The sequence below is a fragment of the Anolis sagrei genome, chromosome 7 (genome assembly GCF_037176765.1).
Source record: "Anolis sagrei isolate rAnoSag1 chromosome 7, rAnoSag1.mat, whole genome shotgun sequence".
Taxonomy (NCBI): Eukaryota; Metazoa; Chordata; class Lepidosauria; order Squamata; family Dactyloidae; genus Anolis; species Anolis sagrei.
This window is the reverse complement of record NC_090027.1, coordinates 2,129,119-2,151,610: the sequence shown is the minus strand read 5'-3', so window position 1 is coordinate 2,151,610 and position 22,492 is coordinate 2,129,119. Positions and strand designations below refer to the sequence as shown.

The 22,492-nt window shown below is 46.8% G+C and overlaps 1 protein-coding gene across 6 annotated transcripts in view; it reads left to right on the top strand.

Moving 5' to 3' along the window:
• Positions 1 to 22,492, top strand: part of FGFR1 (fibroblast growth factor receptor 1) — a 134,430-nt gene that overhangs the window by 87,839 nt on the left and 24,099 nt on the right. For all 6 annotated transcript variants that reach the window (XM_067470638.1, XM_067470637.1, XM_067470636.1 and 3 more), the window contains 4 exons: positions 742 to 852; positions 4,812 to 5,002; positions 6,986 to 7,108; positions 15,414 to 15,484. In XM_067470638.1, the coding sequence (XP_067326739.1) occupies positions 742 to 852; positions 4,812 to 5,002; positions 6,986 to 7,108; positions 15,414 to 15,484 (496 nt within the window). The remainder of the gene's footprint in view (positions 1 to 741; positions 853 to 4,811; positions 5,003 to 6,985; positions 7,109 to 15,413; positions 15,485 to 22,492) is intronic.

The window sequence follows — 22,492 nt, the reverse complement described above, 5'->3', positions numbered from 1 at the left end:
TCATTCAGTGGACCAAATTTGGCACAAATACCCCATACGCCCACATTTGAATAGTGGTGGGGTTGTTTTTCCCCCATATGAGTGGCTATTTCATGCTTGGGAAGCTCTTCACTTGATCTCAGTTCTTGTGGGTTTTTCGGGCTATATGGCCATGTTCTAGAGGCATTTCTCCTGACGTTTCGCCTGCATCTATGGCAAGCATCCTCATTTAATAGGATATCCACCAATACTACTCTGTGCTGGTGCCAAAATACTGTGAGCATGAGTTGGGCACGTGCCTTCTTTGGAGGCGGTGAGTCAGGATGCTTCCATGGCATCGACTGGACTTGAGTCTCCGGATCAGAGTGGTGGACCCAGTTTTCCTCCTGTGTGATCAGTCTGTGAAAAAGGTCCTCCTGGTTTCTCTAGCACAACATTGTCAAGAGATTCTTGTGGGTTTTTTCGGGCTATGTGGCCATGTTCTAGAGGCATTTCTCCTGACGTTTCGCCTGCATCTATGGCAAGCATCCTCAGAGGAGAAATGCCTCTAGAACATGGCCATATAGCCCGAAAAAACCCACAAGAACTGAGTGATTCCGGCCATGAAAGCCTTCGACAATACATCTTCACTTGATGCTTACGTACGTTTCAATTGATAATGTCTGATTGTCTGCCTCAAAATTGACTTCCTGGGACATCAAGGAAGGGCTTTCTGGGGCGTTTTGGCTCACCGGGAAATGTATCTTTTCTCTTCTTCCCCAGCCGATGCCACGGAAAAAGATCTCTCTGATTTGATTTCTGAGATGGAGATGATGAAAATGATTGGCAAGCACAAGAACATCATCAACCTCCTCGGGGCTTGCACGCAGGATGGTAAGTCGGGGGCTTGATACAGTTTCTCATGCTGCGGTGACCCCCAACCATAAAATTATTTTCGTTGCTACTTCGTAACTGTAATGTTGCTACTATTGTGCATCATCGTGTAAAGATCTGATATGCAGGATGTATTTTCACTCTCTGGACCAAATTTGGCACAAATTCTCCATACGCCCAAATTTGAATACCGGGGGGGGGGGGGGTGATTTTGTCATTTGAGAGTTGTAGTTGCTGGGATGTATAGTTCACCTACAATCAAGGAGCATTCTGAACTCCGCCAACAATGGAATTGAACCAAACTTGGCACACAGAACTCCCATCACCTTGAGTTTTCGAGTTGTAGTTCACCTACATCCAGAAAGCACTGTGGACTCAAACAATGATGGATCTGGACCAAACTTGGCACAAATATGCCATATGCCCAAATATGAACACAGATGGAATCTGGGGAAAATAGACCTTTCCATTTGAAAGTGTAGTTACTGGGATTTATAGTTCACCTACACTCAAAGAGCATTCTGAACCCCACCAATGATGGAATTGAACCAAACTTGGCACACAGAACTCCCATCACCAACAGAAAATACTGGAAGGGTTTGGTGGGCACTGACTTTGAGTTTTGGAGTTGTAGTTCACCTGCATCCAGGGAGTACTGTGAATCTGGACCAAATTTGACACAGGTACTCAATGTGCCCAAATGTGAACACTGGTGGAGTTTGGGGAAAATAGATCCTGACCCCCCTTGACATTTAGGAGTTGTAGTTGCTGAGATTTATAGTTCACCTACAATCAAAGAGCATTGTGAACCCCTCCAACCATAGTATTGGGCCAAACTTCTCACATAGAACACCATGATCAACTATGAACCACCCCTATGAACCACTGCAGAGATTAATATCTTCTGGGGAGGCCCTGCTCTCGGTCCCACCACCATCACAGGCGCGTTTGACGGGGACGAGAGACAGGGCCTTCTCAGTGATTGCCCCTCGGCTATGGAACTCCCTTCCTAATGAGATCAGGGCAGCCCCCTCCCTCTTGTCCTTTAGAAGGATGATAAAAACGTGGCTGTGGGACCGAGTCTTTGGGATTGTGCAATGAGGCAGTGATAGGAACCCTTAGTATGCCGACCAAATTAGATATAGTTGTTGTGACAGTTTTTAACGAGAGGATTTTAACGTCAAGATAAGTGATCTTAATGCTTTTGTATGTGTATGGTCTAGTATGTTTCGGCATTGAATGTTTGCCGTTTATATGTTGTGCTCCGCCCTGAGTCCCCTTCGGGGTGAGAAGGGCGGAATATAAATGCTTTAGATAAATAAATAATAAATAAATAAACAGAAAATGGTCTTTGGCAGCCCCTCTGACACCCCCTCGCGAACCCCCCCCCCCAGTTGTCCCGACCCCCAGGTTGAGAAACACTGCCCTAGGATGAAAAATGATGTCTTTTTGTGTACAGTTGGTCCAAACTCTCAGTTTTCAGAAGCTTTCCCCCTTATTCATTTGAAATATTTTTTACTTTGTTCTTCGAGCCAAACTGGAAAACAACGTACAAGGGTTAGTGTCAGTGTCACTAGTGTCAGTGTCACTAGGCCAGTGTATCTCATTGTTTGAGTCCACAGTGCTTTCTGGATGTAGGTGAACTACAACTCGAAAACTTCCAAATGCCACAACCCCTTAAGACAGTTCCTCATGTTGTGGTGGCCCCCAATCATAATATTATTTAGATTGCTACTTCAGAACTGCAATTTTGCTACTGTTATGAATGTAAATATGGGTGTATTTTCATTCACTGGACCAAATTTGGTACAAATACCCAATATGAATACTGGTGGGGTTGGAAGGAGGATTGATTTTCTCATTTGGGAGTTGTAGTTGCTCGGATTGATAGTTCACCTACAATCAAAGAGCATTCTGAACTCCAGCAACAAAGGAATTCAATCAATCTTGGCATACAGAACTCCCATGACGAACAGGAAATACTGGAAGGGTTTGGTGAGCATTGACCTAGAGTTTGGGAGTTGTAGTTCACCTACATCTGGACAGCACTGTGGACTCAAACAGTGATGGATCTGGACCAAACTTGGCACGAATCCTCAATAAGCCCAGGTATGAACACTGATGGAGTTTGGAGAAAATACACCATGACATTTCGGAGTTGTAGTTGCTGGGATTTATAGTTCACCTACAATCAAAGATCATTCCGAACCCCAGCAATGATATTTATTATTTATTTATTTATTATTAATTTATTTATTTTATATACCGGCCTTCTCACCTCGAACGAGGGACTCAGGTCGGTTTACAACATGTATGCAAATACAATCATATACAAAAAACAACAGAGTGCAACATCAATACAGATTAAAATAGTACAGTAAAAACATCATCATCACATTACCCAAGCCATGGAATTGAACCAACGTTGGCACACAGAAGTCCCACAACCACCAGAAAATACTGGAACGGTTTGGTGGGCATTGACCTTTAGTTTTGGAGTTGTAGGTCACTTACATCCAGAGAGCACTGTGGACCCAAACAATGATGGATCTGGACCAAACTTGGCACGAATCCTCAATAAGCTCAGGTATGAACACTGATGGAGTTTGGAGAAAATACACCATGACATTTGGGAGTTATAGTTGCTGGGATTTATAGTTCACCTACAGTCAAAGATCATCCTGAACCCCACCAATGATGGAATTGAACCAAAGTTGGCACACAGAAGTCCCACCAGAAAATACTGGAATGGTTTGGTGGGCATTGACCTTGAGTTCTGGAGTTGTAGTTCACCTACATCCAGAGAGCACTGTGGACTCAAACAATGATGGATCTGGACCAAATGATGGATCTGGCATGAATCCTCAATATGCCCAAATGTGAACACTTGTAGAGTTTGGAGAAAATACACTGTGAAATTTGGGAGTTGTAGTTGCCGGTATTTATAGTTCACCTACAATCAAAAAGCATCCTGAACTCCACCCATGATGGAATTGGACCAAACTTGGCACACAGAACTCTCATGACCAACAGAAAATACTGGAAGGGTTTGGTGTGCATTGACCGTGAGTTTTGGAGTTATAGTTCACCTACATCCAGAAAGCATTATGGACCCAGACAATGATGGATCTGGACCAAACTTTGCATGAACACTCAATATGCCCAAATGTGAATACTGGTGGAGTTTGGAGAAAATACTTGACAATTGGGAGTTGTAGTTGCTGGGATGTATAGTTCACCTACAATCAAAGAGCATTCTGAATGCCACCCATGATGGAATTGAACCAGACTTGGCACACAGGACTCCCAAGGCCAACAAAAAATGCTTGAAGGGTTTGGTGTGTATTGACCTTTAGTTTTGGAGTTGTAGTTCATCTACATCCAGAGAGCATTGTGCAGTCAGAGAATGATGGATCTGGATCAAACTTTGCATGAACACTCAATATGCCCAAATGTGAACACTGGTGGAGTTTGGGGACCTTGACATTTGGGAGTTGTAGTTGCTGGGATTTATAGTTCACCTACAATCAAAGCGCATTCTGAACCCCACCAATGATAGAATTGGGTCAAACATCCCACACAGAACCCCCATGACCAACAGAAAATAGTGTGTTTTCTGGTGGTCTTTGGCGACCCTTCTGACACTCCCCTTGTGTTCCCCCTCCCCAGGGATCCTGACCCCCCAGTTTGAGAAACACAGAACTAGGTGTAAACCAAGGGAGTCATTCTTTCTCTGAATCTCCATAGATCCAATCTTCTTGCCCAACATTACTTGCCACTGGAAATGACCACCACTGAGGTGCTGAAAGGGCCATAGACACATAAATCATAAGAGATAGAAATGACCCCAAGGACCATCCAGTCCAACCCTGCAGGAATACCCATTTCAATGAGATTCCAATGTCAATGGGACTCTTCTTCCTGCTTGGACTAACACGGTCTTTCCTTCTTTGGTCCAGGTCCCCTCTATGTGATCGTGGAGTATGCCTCCAAAGGGAACTTGCGGGAATACCTGCAGGCCCGGCGCCCCCCAGGCATGGAATATTGCTACAACCCCACCCACCTCCCTGATGAACAGCTCTCCTTCAAAGACCTGGTCTCCTGTGCCTATCAAGTGGCCCGCGGCATGGAATACCTGGCCTCCAAAAAGGTAAGAAGTGAAGCCAGAAGAAGTGGCCCGAGTGGTTCAAGCTCTTGATAGCGACACTGAGGAGAGGCGCATGATCTCCCCAGAGAGAGGGATGGAGGATGGGTGGATAGACAGACAGACAGGGAATATGGGAAACAGGACAGGACAGGATAGGATAGGATGGTAGGTTGATAGATGGTGGCTGGATAGATAGATACTAGATAGATAGATAGATAGATAGATAGATAGATAGATAGATAGATAGATAGATTAGACAGGTTGGTTGGTTGGTTGGTTGGTTGGTTGGATAGATAGATAGATAGATAGATAGATAGATAGATAGATAGATAGATAGATGATAGATAGATAGATAGAGAGATGGATGGATGGATGGATGGATGGGTAGGGAAGGGAAGGGTAGGGTAGGGTAGGGTAGGGTAGGGTAGGGAGATAGGAGGATACATAGGAAGATAGGGAGGTAGGTTGATTGATGATGGCTGGATAGATAGATTAGACAGGTTGGTTGATTACTTGGTTGGATAGATGGATGGATGGATGGATGGACAGGTGGGTAGGGTAGGGTAGGGAGATAGGAGGATAGGTAGGCAGATAGGGAGGGAGGTTGATAGATGATGGCTGGATAGATAGAGAGAGAGAGATTAGACAATTTGATTGGTTGGGTGGATAGATAGATAGATAGATAGATAGATAGATAGGCAGGTGGGTAGGGTAGGGTAGGGTAGGGTGGGGTAGGAAGATAGGAGGATAGATAGGAAGATAGGGAGGTAAGTTGATTGATGATGGCTGGCTGGATAGACAGATAGATTTGACAGGTTGGTTGATTGCTTGGTTGGAAAGATAAATAGATGGATGGATGGATGGATGGATGGACGGTAGGGTAGGGTAGGGTAGGGTAGGGTAGGGTAGGGAGATAGGAGGATAGGTAGGCAGATAGGGAGGTAGGCTGATAGATGATGGCTGGATAGAGAGAGAGAGAGAGAGAGAGATTAGACAGGTTGATTGGTTGGATAGATGGATGGATAGATAGATAGTAGATAGATAGATAGATAGATAGATAGATAGATAGATAGGCAGGCAGGCAGGCAGGCAGGCAGGCAGGCAGGCAGGCAGGCAGGCGGTTAGAGTAGGGTAGGGTAGGGTAGGGTAGGAAGATAGGAGGATAGATAGGGAGGTAAGTTGATTGACAGGTTGGTTGCTTAGTTGGATAGATAAATGGATGGATGGATGGACGGATGGATAGGGTAGGGTAGGGTAGGGAGATAGGAGGATAGGTAGGCAGATAGGGAGGTAGGTTGATAGATGATGGCTGGATAGATAGAGAGATTAGACAGGTTGGTTGGTTGGATAGGTAGGTAGAATAGGTAGGTAGGAGGATAGGTAGGGAGATAGGGAGGGAGGTTGATAGATGATAGCCAGATGGATAGATAGATAGATAGATAGATAGATAGATAGATAGATAGATAGGTAGATAAGATGGGCTGGTTAGTTAGGTAAAGAGGGAGGGAGGAGAAGATATTGATTGGGTAGGTAGGTAGGTAGGTGGATGGATAGGTAGGTAGGATGGACAGACAAGTCTACACCATGGAATTATTGCAGTTTGATACCACTTTAACTGCAGTGGCTCAATGCTATGGATTCCGGTGATAGTGAAAATGATTTCAGAGCTCCGAGAGATGCAAAATGAGTCCAAATACAGGCAGGTCACTGACGACCAGTTGCCTACTTTGCTGTACAGATTTGCTCAGCATATATAATATGCAAAGACGATAAAGCTTCAACGCTCTTGATACATAAACATTGCTTTTTAGTCTGGGCCCTGCCACTTATCTATTAATCCTGCTTCTATACGGCTTGCTCAAGGGGATTCTTAGTTTGGTATTGATGGAGAGCACTCTTTGGTGTTTGGGACCCTGCTCTTCTTCAGAAATGTACCACGGTCGATGTCTAATGGTCAGCGTCTTCCTTCCTGTGTCTCTTCTTCAGTGCATCCACCGGGATTTGGCTGCCAGGAATGTGCTGGTGACAGAAGACAGTGTGATGAAGATTGCCGATTTTGGCTTGGCGCGAGATATCCATCACATAGATTACTACAAGAAGACGACCAATGTGAGTGGTGTGCCTGGGAGGGAGATGTAAGACTGTAGGATCAATGTAGCAATATTAAATAACCACTCACAAGCCGGTTTTGCTTTGAAACGGATATATTGCATGTATCTCCGCAGCAAAGAAAGACACTCCTGACTTTTTCCCACCACCACTTCCTTTTATACACCTTTCATAGAATCATAGAATCAAAGAGTTGGAAGAGACCTCCTGGGCCATCCAGTCCAACCCCATTCTGCCAAGAAGCAGGAATATTGCATTCAAATCACCCCTGACAGATGGCCATCCAGCCTCTGCTTAAAAGCTTCCAAAGAAGGAGCCTCCACCACACTCCGGGGCAGAGAGTTCCACTGCTGAACGGCTCTCACAGTCAGGAAGTTCTTCCTAATGTTCAGATGGAATCTCCTCTCTTGTAGTTTGAAGCCATTGCTCCGCGTCCTAGTCTCCAAGGAAGCAGAAAACAAGCTTGCTCCCTCCTCCTCCCTGTGGCTTCCTCTCACATATTTAGACATGGCTATCATATCTCCTCTCAGCCTTCTCTTCTTCAGGCTAAACATGCCCAGCTCCCTAAGCCGCTCCTCATAGGGCTTGTTCTCCAGACCCTTGATCATTTTAGTCGCCCTCCTCTGGACACATTCCAGCTTGTCAATATCTCTCTTGAATTGTGGTGCCCAGAATTGGACACAATATTCCAGATAATGTGGTCTAACCAAAGCAGAATAGAGGGGTAGCATTACTTCCCTGGACCTAGACACTATGCTCCTATTGATGCAGGCCAAAATCCCATTGGCTTTTTTTGCCGCCACATCACATTGTTGGCTCATGTTTAACTTGTTGTCCACGAGGACTCCAAGATCTTTTTCACACGTCCTGCTCTCGAGCCAGGCATTGTCCCCCATTCTGTATCTTTGCATTTCATTTTTTCTGCCAAAGTGGAGTATCTTGCATTTGTCACTGTTGAACTTCATTTTGTTAGTTTTGGCCCATCTCTCTAATCTGTCAAGATCGTTTTGAATCCTGCTCCTGTCCTCTGGACTATTGGCTCTCCCTCCCAATTTGGTGTCGTCTGCAAACTTGATGATCCTGCCTGCCCATCTCCTCCTCTTCTCAGTTTCCTTATTAGAGCTTGTTGCTTCACAAGTTCCAATACAAGGTTTCCAGCTCCCTCGGCTTGCTTCAAAATGTCACAGAGAAAGAATTGGGGCAGCCAGGATGATTCAGTCAGGATGTCACGGAGAGAATTTGTGATGTCTTCATGCCGTCAGAAATTGTCTCCTGACGGGAATATTGAAGGAGATTGAACTTTGATCATCACATGCTGGGAAACTGGACATCTTGTTAGGGTTGCATCTACACCTTAGAATTAATGCACTTTGGCACCATTTTATTTTATTTATCGTGTCAGAAGCAAATTGAGAATACAGCTTTAAAGTGTATAGAAAAAACACAAAGTTCAAAACTGAGCATTGTACTCAATTTCCTTTGACCACGGATACGGAGGGCTGCCTGGGGAGTCCCTGCACACGTGGGAATATCCGAGAGGGAGAAAGGGAAAAAGAATATACATAGTATAGCGTCCAAGCAGAAAGTGTTGGTTTATTTTTATTTATCATGTCAGGAGCAAATCAAATAATTGTATTGTATTTAAAAACACATACACACACACAAAGTTTGCAAACTTGGCACTATGCTAAATGTCCTTTGACCAGAAGCTGGCCACTTGGAATGCCTCTGGTGTCGCTGTGAGAAGGTCCTCCATTGTGCATTGTGTTAGGATTGCATCTGCACTATAGAGTTAATGCACTTTGGCATCATTTTATTTTATTTATTGTGCCAGAAGTGAATTGAGAATACCGTTATAATGTATAGAAAAACCACAAACAAAGTTTGCAAACTTGGCATGATGCTAAATGTCCTTTGACCAGAAGCTGGCCACTTGGAGTGCCTCTGGTGTCGCTGTGAGAAGGTCCTCCATTGTGCATGTGGCAGGGCTCTGGACGCATTTTAGTAGATAGTCTATGGTTTGCTCTTTTCCGCACTCACATGTCACAGATTCCACTTTGTGGCCCCATTTCTTGAGGTTGGCTCTGCATCTCGTGGGGCCAGAGCGCAGTCTGCTCAGCGCCTTCCAAGTCGCCCCATCTTCTGTGTGCTCAGGAGGGAATCTCTCATTAAATATCAGCCACAGATTGAGGTTCCGGGTTTGAGCCTGCCACTTTTGGACTCTCGCTTGCTGAGGTGTTCCTCCGAGTATATCTCTAGATCTTAGGAAGCTGTTTCTTGATTTAAGGCATTTGCTTGCTGACTGATATCCAAACAGAGATGGGCCAGAGATGTCACTGCCTTGGTCCTTTCATTACTGGCTGCTACTTTAGGTAGTGCAATACCAGCTAAACAGTATAATTTCTCCAGTGGTGTGAGGTTTAGACATCCTGTGATAATGCGGCATGTCTCATTAAGAGCCACAACCACTGTTTTAGCATGGTGAGATGTGTTCCACACTGGGCAATGCATATTCAGCAGCAGAGTAGCATAGCGCAAGGGCAGATGTCTTCAGTGTGTCTGGTTGTGATCCCCAGGTTGTGCCAGTCAGCTTTCATATGATATTGTTTCTAGCACCCACTTTTTGCTTGATGTTCAGGCAATGCTTCTTGTAGGTCAGAGCATGGTCCAGGGTAACTCCCAGGTATTTGGGTGCGCTGCAATGCTGCAGTGGGATTCCTTCCCAGGTCATCATCTTCAGAGCTCAGGATGCTTCTCTGTTCTTAAGGTGGAAAGCACATGTCTGTGTTTCAGATAGATTAAGGATCAGCTGATTTTCCCTGTAATAGGCAGTCAGGGCACCTAGAGCTTCTGTTCTACCATCTCAAAGCTCCCTGCTTGAGCCGTAATGGCACGATAATCAGCATAGATTAAACTCTCCTTCTCTTCTGGCAGTGGTTGCTTTGACATCCTGTGATAATACAGCATGTCTCATTAAGGGCCACATCCACTGTGTTAGCGTGGTGAATTGTATTCCACACTGGGCAATGCGTACTCAGCAGCAGAGTAGCAAAGCGCAAGGGCAGATGTCTTCAGTGTGTCTGGTTGTGATCCCCAGGTTGTGCCAGTCAGCTTTGATTTCAAGTGGCCACTTTTGGCTTGATATTCAAGCACTGCTTCTTGTAAATCAGAAACCGGTCCAGGGTTTTTTAATTTATTTATCGTGTCAGGAGCAAACCAAACAGTTGTATTGCATTTTTAACAAACAAAACACAAAGTTTGCAAGCTTGGTAGTTGGTTAAATGTCCTTTGACCAGTAACTGGCCACAGTCCAGGGAGACTCCCAGGTATTTGGGTGTGCTGCAATGCTCCAGTGGGATTCCTTCCCAGGTAATCATCCTCAGAGTTCGAGATGCTTGTCTGTTCTTAAGATGAAAAACACACCTCTGAGTTTTAGATGGATGAGGAACCAGCTGGTTTTCCCTGTAATGGGTAGTAAGAGGACCTAGAATCATAGAATCATAGAATCAAAGAGTTGGAAGAGACCTCCTGGGCCATCCAGTCCAACCCCATTCTGCCAAGAAGCAGGAATATTGCATTCAAATCACCCCTGACAGATGACCATCCAGCCTCTGCTTAAAATCTTCCAAAGAAGGAGCCTCCACCACACTCCAGGGAAGGCAGAGAGTTCCACTGCTGAACGGCTCTCACAGTCAGGAAGTTCTTCCTCATGTTCAGATGGAATCTCCTCTCTTGTAGTTTGAAGCCATTGTTCCACGTCCTAGTCTCCAAGGAAGCAGAAAGGAAGCTTGCTCCCTCCCCCCTGTGGCTTCCTCTCACATATTTATACATGGCTATCATATCTCCTCTCAGCCTTCTCTTCTTCAGGCTAAACATGCCCAGCTCCTTAAGCCGCTCCTCATAGGGCTTGTTCTCCAGACCCTTGATCATTTTAGTCGCCCTCCTCTGGACACATTCCAGCTTGTCAATATCTCTCTTGAATTGTGGTGCCCAGAATTGGACACAATATTCCAGGTGTGGTCTAACCAAAGCAGAATAGAGGGGTAGCATTACTTCCTTAGATCTAGACACTAGGCTCCTATTGATGCAGACCAAAATCCCATTGGCTTTTTTTGCCGCCACATCACATTGTTGGCTCATGTTTAACTTGTTGTCCATGAGGACTCCAAGATCTTTTTCACACATACTGCTCTCGAGCCAGGCATCATTGTCCCCCATTCTGTATCTTTGCATTTCATTTTTCTGCCAAAGTGGAGTATCTTGCATTTGTCACTGTTGAACTTCATTTTGTTAGTTTTGGCCCATCTCTCTAATCTGTCAAGATTCTAATCTGTCAAGATTCTAATCTGTCAAGACCTAAAGCTTCGGAGAGCATCTGCTCAGCCATTTCCAAGCTCTCTGCTTGGGTGAATGAACACCCTTGCCTTGAGAAATCAGTCATACAGCATAAATGTTTAGCTTGAGCATAGTTAATTAAAATGACTGATAGTACACCAAATTTATTTATTTATTTGTTTATTTATTTATTTATTTGTTTGTTTGTTTATTTATTTATTGCTGCGCTTGTATACCGCTATTTCTCAGCCTAAATCGGCAACTCAATGCGGTTTACAACACTACAAAGAACAACAATATTCAGTTTAAAAGCATAAAAAGCGTAAAAAACACATATACAGTACAAATTATTGGGCCACCAATAACAATCCAAATGCATCTCGTAACTGGAATCGCAATCCAAATTCATCGTCCATGATTACCAATCCTTTAAATCATCAAAATTCATTGCACCGGATTAACCGAATGCTTGTTCAAACATCCATGTCTTCAATCTTTTTCGAAACACCATCAGCGAAGGGGCTGATCGTACCTCTATGGGGAGGGTGTTCCAAAGCCGGGGGGCCACCACAGAAAAGGCCCTGTCTCTCGTTCCCGCCAGCCACACCTGTGAAGCCGGCGGGATAGAGAGCAAGGCCTCCCCAGAAGATCTTAGGGTCCTGGTGGGCTGATAGGCCGAGATACGTTCGGATAGATAAGTTGGGCCAGAACCATTTAGGGCTTTAAAGGCCAACGCCAGCACTTTGAATTGAGCCCGGTAGCAGATCGGCAGCCAGTGGAGCTGGTGCAGCAGAGGAGTTGTATGCTCCCTGCGCTCCGCTCCTGTTAGTATCATGGCTGCCGCCCGTTGGACTCATTGGAGCTTCCGGGCTGTCTTCAAAGGCAACCCCACGTAGAGCAAAGAGCTTGGGTGGTGATGGCATGATCATCAGCATAGATGAAACTCTCTGTCCCTTCAGGCAGTGGCTGATCATTTCATAGAATCATAGAATCAAAGAGTTGGAAGAGACCTCCTGGGCCATCCAGTCCAACCCCATTCTGCCAAGAAGCAGGAATATTGCATTCAAATCACCCCTGACAGATGGCCATCCAGCCTCTGCTTAAAAGCTTCCAAAGAAGGAGCCTCCACCACACTCCGGGGCAGAGAGTTCCACTGCTGAACGGCTCTCACAGTCAGGAAGTTCTTCCTAATGTTCAGATGGAATCTCCTCTCTTGTAGTTTGAAGCCATTCTTCCATTGCTTCCTGGTCTCCAAGGAAGCAGAAAACAAGCTTGCTCCCTCCTCCCTGTGGCTTCCTCTCACATATTTATACATGGTCCTCATCATGCCTCCTCTCAGCCTTCTCTTCTTCAGGCTAAACATGCCCAGTTCCCTAAGCCGCTCCTCATAGGGCTTGTTCTCCAGACCCTAGATCATTTGAGTCGCCCTCCTCTGGACGCATTCCAGCTTGTCAATATCTCTCTTGAATTGTGGTGCCCAGAATCGGACACAATATTCCAGGTGTGGTCTAACCAAAGCAGAATAGAGCATGGGGAGCATTACTTCCTTAGATCTAGACACTAGGCTCCTATTGATGCAGGCCAACATCCCATTGGCTTTTTTTGCCGCCACATCACATTCCTGGCTCATGTTTAACTTGTTGTCCACGAGGACTCCAAGATCTTTTTCACACGTACTGCTCTCGAGCCAGGCATCGTCCCCCATTCTATATCTTTGTGTAAATGTTAAACACTGATGGCACCACTTGAACTCTCGTGACTCAATACTATGGAATCATGGGAGGCTTTTTATCTCTTTTGCCTTCTCTACCAAAGAACGTTGATACCTCACCAAACTACAACTCCCAGGCATCCTTAGCATGGAGTACACATGCTCGTCCAGTGTGCACATGTGTATCTTTTTGCATGGCTTCTCTCCAGAGAAGACTGAAGGTGGCCTCTTGAGGCAGGTATTAAAATCAGAGTGAATAAAGAGACTTTGGTGCCAAAGAAGTAAATGCATTGATTCAATCTCAGAGGTTTCTTTCTGGCCTTAAGCCAGACGCAATGAAAGCACCGCATTGAAATGGATGGAAAGAGGTCTTCCCGCAATCTGATGTCATGCCGGCTCTGTCATATCAAATGTTTAAATTGATTAAGGCATAGGGAGGGGTTCATGGGGGGGGGGGGGAATATAACGAATTCTCTTAAGTATGAGACTAGTCTCGCACTAAGTGCCCTTTCCGTCCTGAATTAGTGATTCAAAGGCATTCTTATGGAGATACATATCAGTCCTAACAGAGTTGGGAAGAACGCGCCATGTGCAATGTGTTGTCGAAGGCTTTCATAACCAGAATCACTGGGTTGCTGTGAGTTTTCCAAGCTGTCCAGCCATGTTCCAGAAGCATTCTCTCCTGACATTTCATCCACATCTATGGCAGAGGTTGTGAGGTCTGTTGGAAACTAGGCAAGTGGGGTTGATATATCTGTGGAATGATGTCCAGGGTGGGAGAAAGAACTCCTGTCTGTTGGAGGCAAGTGTGAATGTTTCACTTGTCCACCTTGATTAGCATTGAATGGCCTTGCAGCTTCAAAGCCTGGCTGCTGGAAGGTCCAGGGTGGGAGAAAAAACTCTTGTCTGTTGGAGGCAAGTGTGAATGTTGCAATTGGCCACCTTGATTAGCATTGAATGACCTTGCAGCTGCAAAGCCTGGCTGTAGAAGGTCCAGGGTGGGAGAAAGAACTCTTGTCTGTTGGATGCAAGTCTGAATGCTGCAATTGGCCACCTTGACTAGAATTGAATGGCCTTGCAGCTTCAAAGCCTGGCTGTAGAAGGTCCAGAGTGGGAGAAAAAAACTCTTGTCTGTTGGAGACAAGTGTGAATGTTGCAGTTGGCCATCTTGATTAGCATTGAATGGCCTTGCAGCTTCAAAGCCTGGCTGTGGAAGGTCCAGGGTGGGAGAAAGAACTCTTGTCTGTTGGAGGCAAGTGTGAATGCTGCAGTTGGTCACCTTGATTAGCATTGAATGGCTTTGCAGCTTCAAAGCCTTGCTGTGGAAGGTCCAGGGTCCAGGGTGGGAGAAAGAACTCGTCTGTTGGAGGCAAGTGTGAATGTTGCAGTTGGCCAGCTTGATAGGCATTTAATGGCCTTGCAGCTTCAATGCTTGGCTGTAAAAGGTGGAGGCAAGTGTGAATGTTGCAACTGGCCACCTTAATTAGTGTTGAATGGCCTTGTAGCTTCAAAGCCTGGCTGTAAAAGTTTGAGGGTGGGAGAAAGAATGCTTGTCTGTTGGAAGCAAGTGTGAATGTTCCAATTGGCCAGCTTGGTTAGCATTGAAATAGCCTTGCAGCTTCAAAGCCTGGCTGTGGAAGGTCCAGGGTGGGAGAAAGAACACTTGTCTGTTGGAGGCAAGTGTGAATGTTGCAATTGGCCACCTTGATAAGCACTGAATAGCCTTGCAGCTTCAAAACCTGCATGAGGAACTCCTTTGTTGGGAGGTGTTAGTTGGCCCTGATAGTTTCCTGCCTGGAACACTCAGAAAACAGTGGAATTCCAGACTGGAAATAATCAGGGCCAGCTAACACTTCCCAGCTAAGGATTCCCCTAGGCAGGAAGCAGCCAGGCTTTGGAGCTGTAAGGCTATTCAATGCTAATCAAGGTGGGCAATTGCAACATTCACACTTGCCTCCAACAGACAAGAGTTCTTTCTCCCACTTCGGATATATAAACCCCATTTGCCTCGTTTCCAACAGACCTCACAACCTCTGAGGATGCCTGCCATAGATGTGGGGAAAACATCAGGAGAGAATGCTTCTGGAACATGGCCAGACAGGAACCCAGTGACTCTGGCCATGAAAGCCTTTGACAACAAGTTTCTTTTTGCTTAGCAATGTGTTCATAATTGGGTGTGATGGTTTGACGCATGTCTCCCTTGTGTTCTTCTTTTCTTTATGACATTGGATTGATGCTCTGGCTTTTCCTGTATTTCAGGGTCGTTTGCCGGTCAAATGGATGGCCCCTGAGGCTTTGTTTGACAGGATATATACTCATCAGAGTGACGTGTAAGTACTCCATGTTCACTTATAATAAGATTGTGTTGTCGAAAGTTTTCATGGCCAGAATCAATGTGTTGCTGTGAGTTTTTCCAGACTGTTTGCTTCCTTCCTGGGGGAATCCTTTGTTGGGACTGCACCGGGATTGTGCCGCAGCTGGCTGGGAATCAGCTGCATTAAGATCCCAACTGACCGAAAGGTCATGAGTTCGAAGACAAGCTGGGTCGGAGTGAGCTCCCGACCAAAATTGTGTAGCTTGTTGTCGACCTTTATTTATTTATTTATTTATTTGAAAGTTTTGTATACCGACCTTCTCACCTCTCTTGAGGGACTCAGACCGGTTTCCAACCATAATATCACATACAGTCAATAAAACATCATAATACATATTACAATAAAACATTAAAACAGCAATTACAATCAATAACTACAATGATCAGTCGTCACACTAAAATCGTTGCTCCTCATTCTCCATCCATATCTCAGGGTGTTGGCTCACTCGTCGAATGCCTGTCTCCATAACCACGTCTTCACCTGCTTCCTGAATGTCAGGATAGAAGGAGCAGTTCTGATCTCCGGTGGGAGAGAGTTCTAGAGTCGAGGGGCCACCACCGAGAAGGCCCTGTCCCTCGTCCCCACTAGGCGCGCTTGCGAGGCCGGTGGGACCAAGAGCAGGGCCTCTCCAGACGATCTTAGTGGTCTTGATGGTTCATAGGGGAGAATACGTTCGGAGAGGTAAACAGGGCCGGAGTCGTTTAGGGCTTTATAGGTTAACACCAGCACTTTGAATTGTGCTCGGAAGCTAATTGGCAGCCAGTGGAGCTTTGCAATCCAAAAGGCAGTTGCATCTGTCAGGTAGGAAAATTAGGTTCCTAAAAGAAGCTAAAGGAAGCTAAATTAGCTGATTTACAAGGCCATAAAAATCTCCAGGAAGTATGCAAGTATGCAAAGAATGAGGAAGCGACAGCTCCCCTGGTGGCCAGAAGCTGGAATGTTAAATAGCCTCTGAGTGTCTCTCTATATATGTTGTGTGTCTATGACATTGAATGTTTGCCATGTGTGTGTACATTGTAATCTGTCCTGAGTCCCCTGCAGGGTGAGAAGGGTGGAATATAAATACTGCAAATAAATACATAAATAAATTGGGAGGTGTTCGCTGGCCCTGATTGTTTCCAGCCTGGAACACTCAGAAAACAAGGGAATTCCAGACAGGAAACAATCAGGGCTAGCTAACACCTCCCAACGAAGGATTCCCCCAGGGAGGAAGCAGCCAGGCTTTGAAGCTGTAAGGCCATTTGATGCTACTCAAGGTGGCCAATTGCAATAAATAAATTGGGAGGTGTTAGCTGGCCCTGATTGTTTCCAGCCTGGAACGCTCAGAAAACAGTGGAATTTCAGACAGGAAACAATCAGGGCTAGCTAACACCTCCCAACGAAGGATTCCCCCAGGGAGGAAGCAGCCAGTCTTTGAAGCTGCAAGGCCATTCGATGCTACTCAAGGTGGCCAATTGCAATAAATAAATTGGGAGGTGTTAGCTGGCCCTGATTGTTTCCAGCCTGGAACACTCAGACAACAAGGGAATTCCAGACAGGAAACAATCAGGGCTAGCTAACACCTCCCGACAAATGATTCCCCCAGGGAGGAAGCAGCCAGGCTTTGAAGCTGCAAGGCCATTTGATGCTACTCAAGGTGGCCAATTGCAATAAATAAATTGGGAGGTGTTAGCTGGCCCTGATTGTTTCCAGCCTGGAACACTCAGAAAACAAGGGAATTCCAGACAGGAAACAATCAGGGCTAGCTAACACCTCCCGACAAAGGATTTCTCCAGGCAGGAAGCAGCCAGGCTTTGAAGCTGCAATGCCATTCGATGCTACTCAAGGTGGCCAATTGCAATAAATAAATTGGGAGGTGTTAGCTGGCCCTGATTGTTTCCATCCTGGAACACTCAGAAAACAAGTGAATTCCAGACAGGAAACAATCAGGGCTAGCTAACACCTCCCGACAAAGGATTTGTCCAGGCAGGAAGCAGCCAGGCTTTGAAGCTGCAAGGCCATTCGATGCTACTCAAGGTGGCCAATTGCAATATTCATACAGACAAGAGTTCTTTCTCCCACCCTGGACATTATTCCACAGATATATAAATTACATATATAAATGTAATAATAGCAACACCAATAAAGAGAGTGAAATAATAAAAATAAATAGAGCAAAATAATCAATGTAAGAATAATCAATACAGAAAAATAATCAATGTAATAATAACAATACATAAATAAATGGAATAAAAGCAATAATAGCGGTCGCAGTTGGCGCACGAGTCTCAGTTGTGCAAAAGCCCTCCCGGCCACCACCAACGCTTGAGCTTCAAGTGTAAGCGATGAATCCAGGAGGCAGGGGCGGCTCGTCCATTACGCGAAGTAAGCGGTCGCAGAACACTTTTTTTGCCAGGGGCGCAGAGGCGCCTCTGTAAATGCCCCTCGACCGCCACTTGAGGAGCGTCCCCTCTGCTCACAACAGCCCTAGCAGTCCGGGGGGAGCCTCGGCTTTCTTGCCTCGCTGCCGGGTGATTCTCTTCCCAAAGGGGCCAGGCTATTGAGCCTCACCTAGTCCCTCTCGTTCCTGCTCCACCTGGCCACTGGGTGCACAAGCAGAGCCGGCGCTCAATCGTTCTCCACCTTTGATCCCTTCCCCATGATCGGCTCCCTTTCCTGATCCCCCGGCACTCCACCCGCCTCCTCTCCTCTCCCCAATCCGCGGGTGGGCCAAGGGGCGGAGCCGCCGTACCTGGCCCACTTCGGGTCCGGAGGTGTGTCTGAAGACCCCAGCGTGTGCACCAGAAGTCGCCTCTTCTCCTGACTTTCTCTTCAGCCATTGGGACCAATCAAGAGAGACAGAGAGAGAGAGAGAGAGAGCGCCCCTCCGGCTGGAGGTATCTCCCACCTCCGCTCCCTCCTTTGTTTTTGCGCCTACCTTCAGGAAAGGTGGGCATCTCCACCTCTCTCTCTCTCTCTCTCTCTCTTGGTCCCAATGGCTGAGGAGAAACTCAGGAGAAGAGGCGACCAAGAGAGAGAGAGAGAGAGACCCTCTGGCTGGAGGTATCTCCCACCTCCACTCCCTCCTTTGTTTTTGCACCTACCTTCAGGAAAGGTGGGCATCTCCACCTCTCTCTCTCTCTCTCTCTCTCTCTCTCTCTCTCTCTTGGTCCCAATGGCTGAGGAGAAACTCAGGAGAAGAGGCGACCAAGAGAGAGAGAGAGAGAGACCCTCTGGCTGGAGGTATCTCCCACCTCCGCTCCCTCCTTTGTTTTTGCGCCTACCTTCAGGAAAGGTGGGCATCTCCACCTCTCTCTCTCTCTCTCTCTCTCTCTCTCTCTCGGTCCCAATGGCTGAGGAGAAAGTCAGGAGAAGAGGTGACTTTTGGTGCACATGGTCTTCAGGCACATCTCCGGACCCAAAGCGGGCCAGGCAAGGGAGCAAATGCAGCGTGAACTATTACTGGGATGTATAGTTCACCTACAATCAAAGAGCATTCTGAACTCCACCAATGATGGAATTGAACCAAATATGGCAGGGAAAATAGACCTTGACATATGCAAGTTGTAGTTACTGGGATGTATAGTTCACCTACAATCAAAGAGCATTCTGAACTCCACCAATGATGGAATTGAACCAAATATGGCAGGGAAAATAGACCTTGACATATGCAAGTTGTAGTTACTGGGATGTATAGTTCACCTACAATCAAAGAGCATTCTGAACTCCACCAATGATGGAATTGAACCAAATATGGCACACAGAACTCCCACGACGAACAGAAAATATATATCAATGATTGGTTGGGGGGGGGGCGCCAAAATACTGTTTGCTTACCGTTGAAAATTACCTAGGGCCGCCTCTGCCAGGAGGACACCCAAACTGTATGGTATTTGGGGGGAGGGGCTGATTTGGGGGTCGGATAAAGGGTCCTGCCTTGGTTTCATCTTCCCAGCATCCTTTTCTCAAAGTGCCTTGCTGGGATTTTGCTGCAGTTAAGCTGCAAAATGTTAAACCTTCCCGTGGACTCCTCTGCTTCCGGCTCCTGCCTGGAGTCTTCCTCCGTTTATGGGCTTCCTTACCTGATTTTCCATGGCGTCCTTTGTTTCTCCTCCACTTCCCAGGTAGCCGCCCCCTTTTGCCCCCTGGCATCTCCAATTAAGCTTGGCAGGCCGGGTATTATTCCCACTGGTGAAATAGACCATATGCGATCCATCTTAGCGTAATGAAATGCTAATTACCTGAAGCAGGAACCGTATTTCAAGCCCAGTGTTCAGCTCGCTGGCAAGCACCGCGTCCACGCCGCTCCGGGCTCCGACTTTATTGCCCGTCCAATTTTCTCTTTTGTGAGTTATGAGCTCTGGGTTGGAAGCGTCTTTTCCCGTCTTCTGCTATAAAAACCTTTAAAGAGGGGTTATTATAAAAGAGAAGATGGAGCAAAGGAGCTTTTCTGCATCTATAGGTGCATCTACTCTGTAGAATGAATTTTCATCCTGGAAAGAAGTGAGGAGTGGAGTGCCATCAGGTGGGTTCTGTCCTTGACTTGGATGAAGGGCTAGAAGGCAGGGTCATCAAGTTTGCAGACGACACCAAATTGGGAGGGAGAGCCAAGACTCCAGAGGACAGGAGCAGGACTCAAAATTACCTTGACAGATTAGAGAGATGATTGGGCAAAACTAGCAAAATGAAGTTCAACAGTGACAAATGCAAGATACTCCACTTTGGCAGGAAAAACGAAATGCAAAGATACAGAATGGGGGACAATGAGGCCTGGCTTGAGAGCAGTACGTGTGAAAAAGATCTTTTCCTCGTGGACAACAAGTTAAACATGAGCCAGGAATGTGAAGTGGCGGCAAAAAAAGCCAATGGGATTTTGGCCTGCATTAATAGGAGCCTAGGGTCTAGATCCAGGGAAGTCATGCTCCCCATGCTCTATTCCGCTTTGGTTAGACCACTTTACCTGGAATATTGTGTCCAATTCTGGGCACCACAATTCAAGAGAGATATTGACAAGCTGGAATGTGTCCAGAGAAGGCGACTAAAATGATCAAGGGTCTGGAGAACAAGCCCTATGAGGAGCGGCTTAAGGAGCTGGGCATGTTTAGCCTGAAGAAGAGAAGGCTGAGAAGGGATATGATAGCCATGTATAAATATGTGAGAGGAAGCCACAGGGAGGAGGAGGGAGCAAGCTTGTTTTCTGCTTCCTTGGAGACTAGGACGCAATGGAACAATGGCTTCAAACTACAAGAGAGGAGATTCCATCTGAACATGAGGAAGAACTTCCTGACTGTGAGAGCCGTTCAGCAGTGGAACTCTCTGCTCTGGAGTGTGGTGGAGGCTCCTTCTTTGGAAGCTTTTAAACAGAGGCTGGATGGCCATCTGTCAGGGGTGATTTAAATGCAATATTCCTGCTTCTTGGCAGAATGGGGTTGGACTGGATGGCCCAGGAGGTCTCTTCCAACTCTTGAATTCTATGAGGCTGGATGGCCATCTGTCAGGGGTGATTTGAATGCAATATTCCTGCTTCTTGGCAGAATGGGGTTGGACTGGATGGCCCAGGAGGTCTCTTCCAACTCTTTGATTCTATGATTCTATGATTCTTGGACATCTCAGTGGCTTTCGATACCATCGATCATGGTATCCTTCTGGGTCATCTCTCTGGGATGGGTCTCGAGGGCACGGTTCTGTCGTGGCTCTGATCCTTCCTGGAGGGTCGATCCCAGATGGTGAAGCTGGGAGACGCCTGCTCGGACCCCTGGCCATTGACCTGTGGGGTCCCGCAAGGCTCCATTCTGTCTCCCGTGCTCTTTAACATCTACATGAAACCGCTGGGAGAGGTCATCCGGAGTTTTGGAGTTGGGTGCCTTCTCTACACAGATGACGCTCAACTCTACTACTCTTTCCCACCCAACTCCAAGGAGGCCTCTCGGGTGCTGGACGAGTGCTTGACCGCTGTGGCTATCTGGATGAGAGAGAACAAGCGGAAGATCAATCCTGACAAGACAGAGGTCCTCCTGGTCAATCGTAAACCTGATCAAGGTATAGGGTGGCAACCTGTGTTGGACGGGGTTACACTCCCCCTGAAACCACAGGTCCGCAGTCTGGGAGTCCTCTTGGATTCATCACTTACTCTTGAAGCTCAGGTGTCGGCGGTGTCCAGGAGGGCTTTCGCACAATTGAGACTCGTGCGCCAACTGCGACCGTACTTCGCGAAGGCTGATCTGGCCGGGGTGGTCCATGCCTTGCTCACCTCCAGACTGGACTACTGCAATGCGCTCTACGTGGGGCTGCCCTTGAAAACAGCTCGGAAATTTCAACTGGTCCAACGGGCAGCGGCCAGGATGTTAACTGGGGCCCCTTCCAGAGAGAGGTCAACCCTCCTGTTCAAGGAGCTCCATTGGCTGCCATTCATTTTCCGGGCCCAATTCAAGGTGCAGGTGCTTACCTACAAAGCCCTAAATGGATTGGGACTCATCCTTCCTGGAGGGCCGATCCCAGATGGTGAAGCTGGGAGACGCCTGCTCGGACCCCTGGCCTTTGACCTGTGGGGACCTGCAAGGTTCTATTCTGTCTCCCATGCTCTTTAACATCTACATGAAACTGCTGGGAGAGGTCATCCGGAGTTTTGGAGTTAGGTGCCACCTCTACGCAGAGGGGTGGTCCATGCCTTGGTCACCTCTAAATTGGACTACTGTAATGCACTCTACGTGGGGCTGCCCTTGAAAACAGCTCGGAAATTTCAACTGGTCCAACGGGCAGCAGCCAGGATGTTAACTGGGGCTCATTACAGAGAGAGGTCAACCCTCCTGTTCAAGGAGCTCCACTGGCTGCCGTTTATCTTCCAAGCCCAATTTAAGGTGCAGGTGCTTACCTACAAAGCCCTGAACGGTTTGGGACCAGCCTACCTGCGTGACCGCATCTCCGTCTACGAACCCACGCGTTCACTACGTTCATCTGGAGAGGCCCTGCTCGTGATTCCGTCTG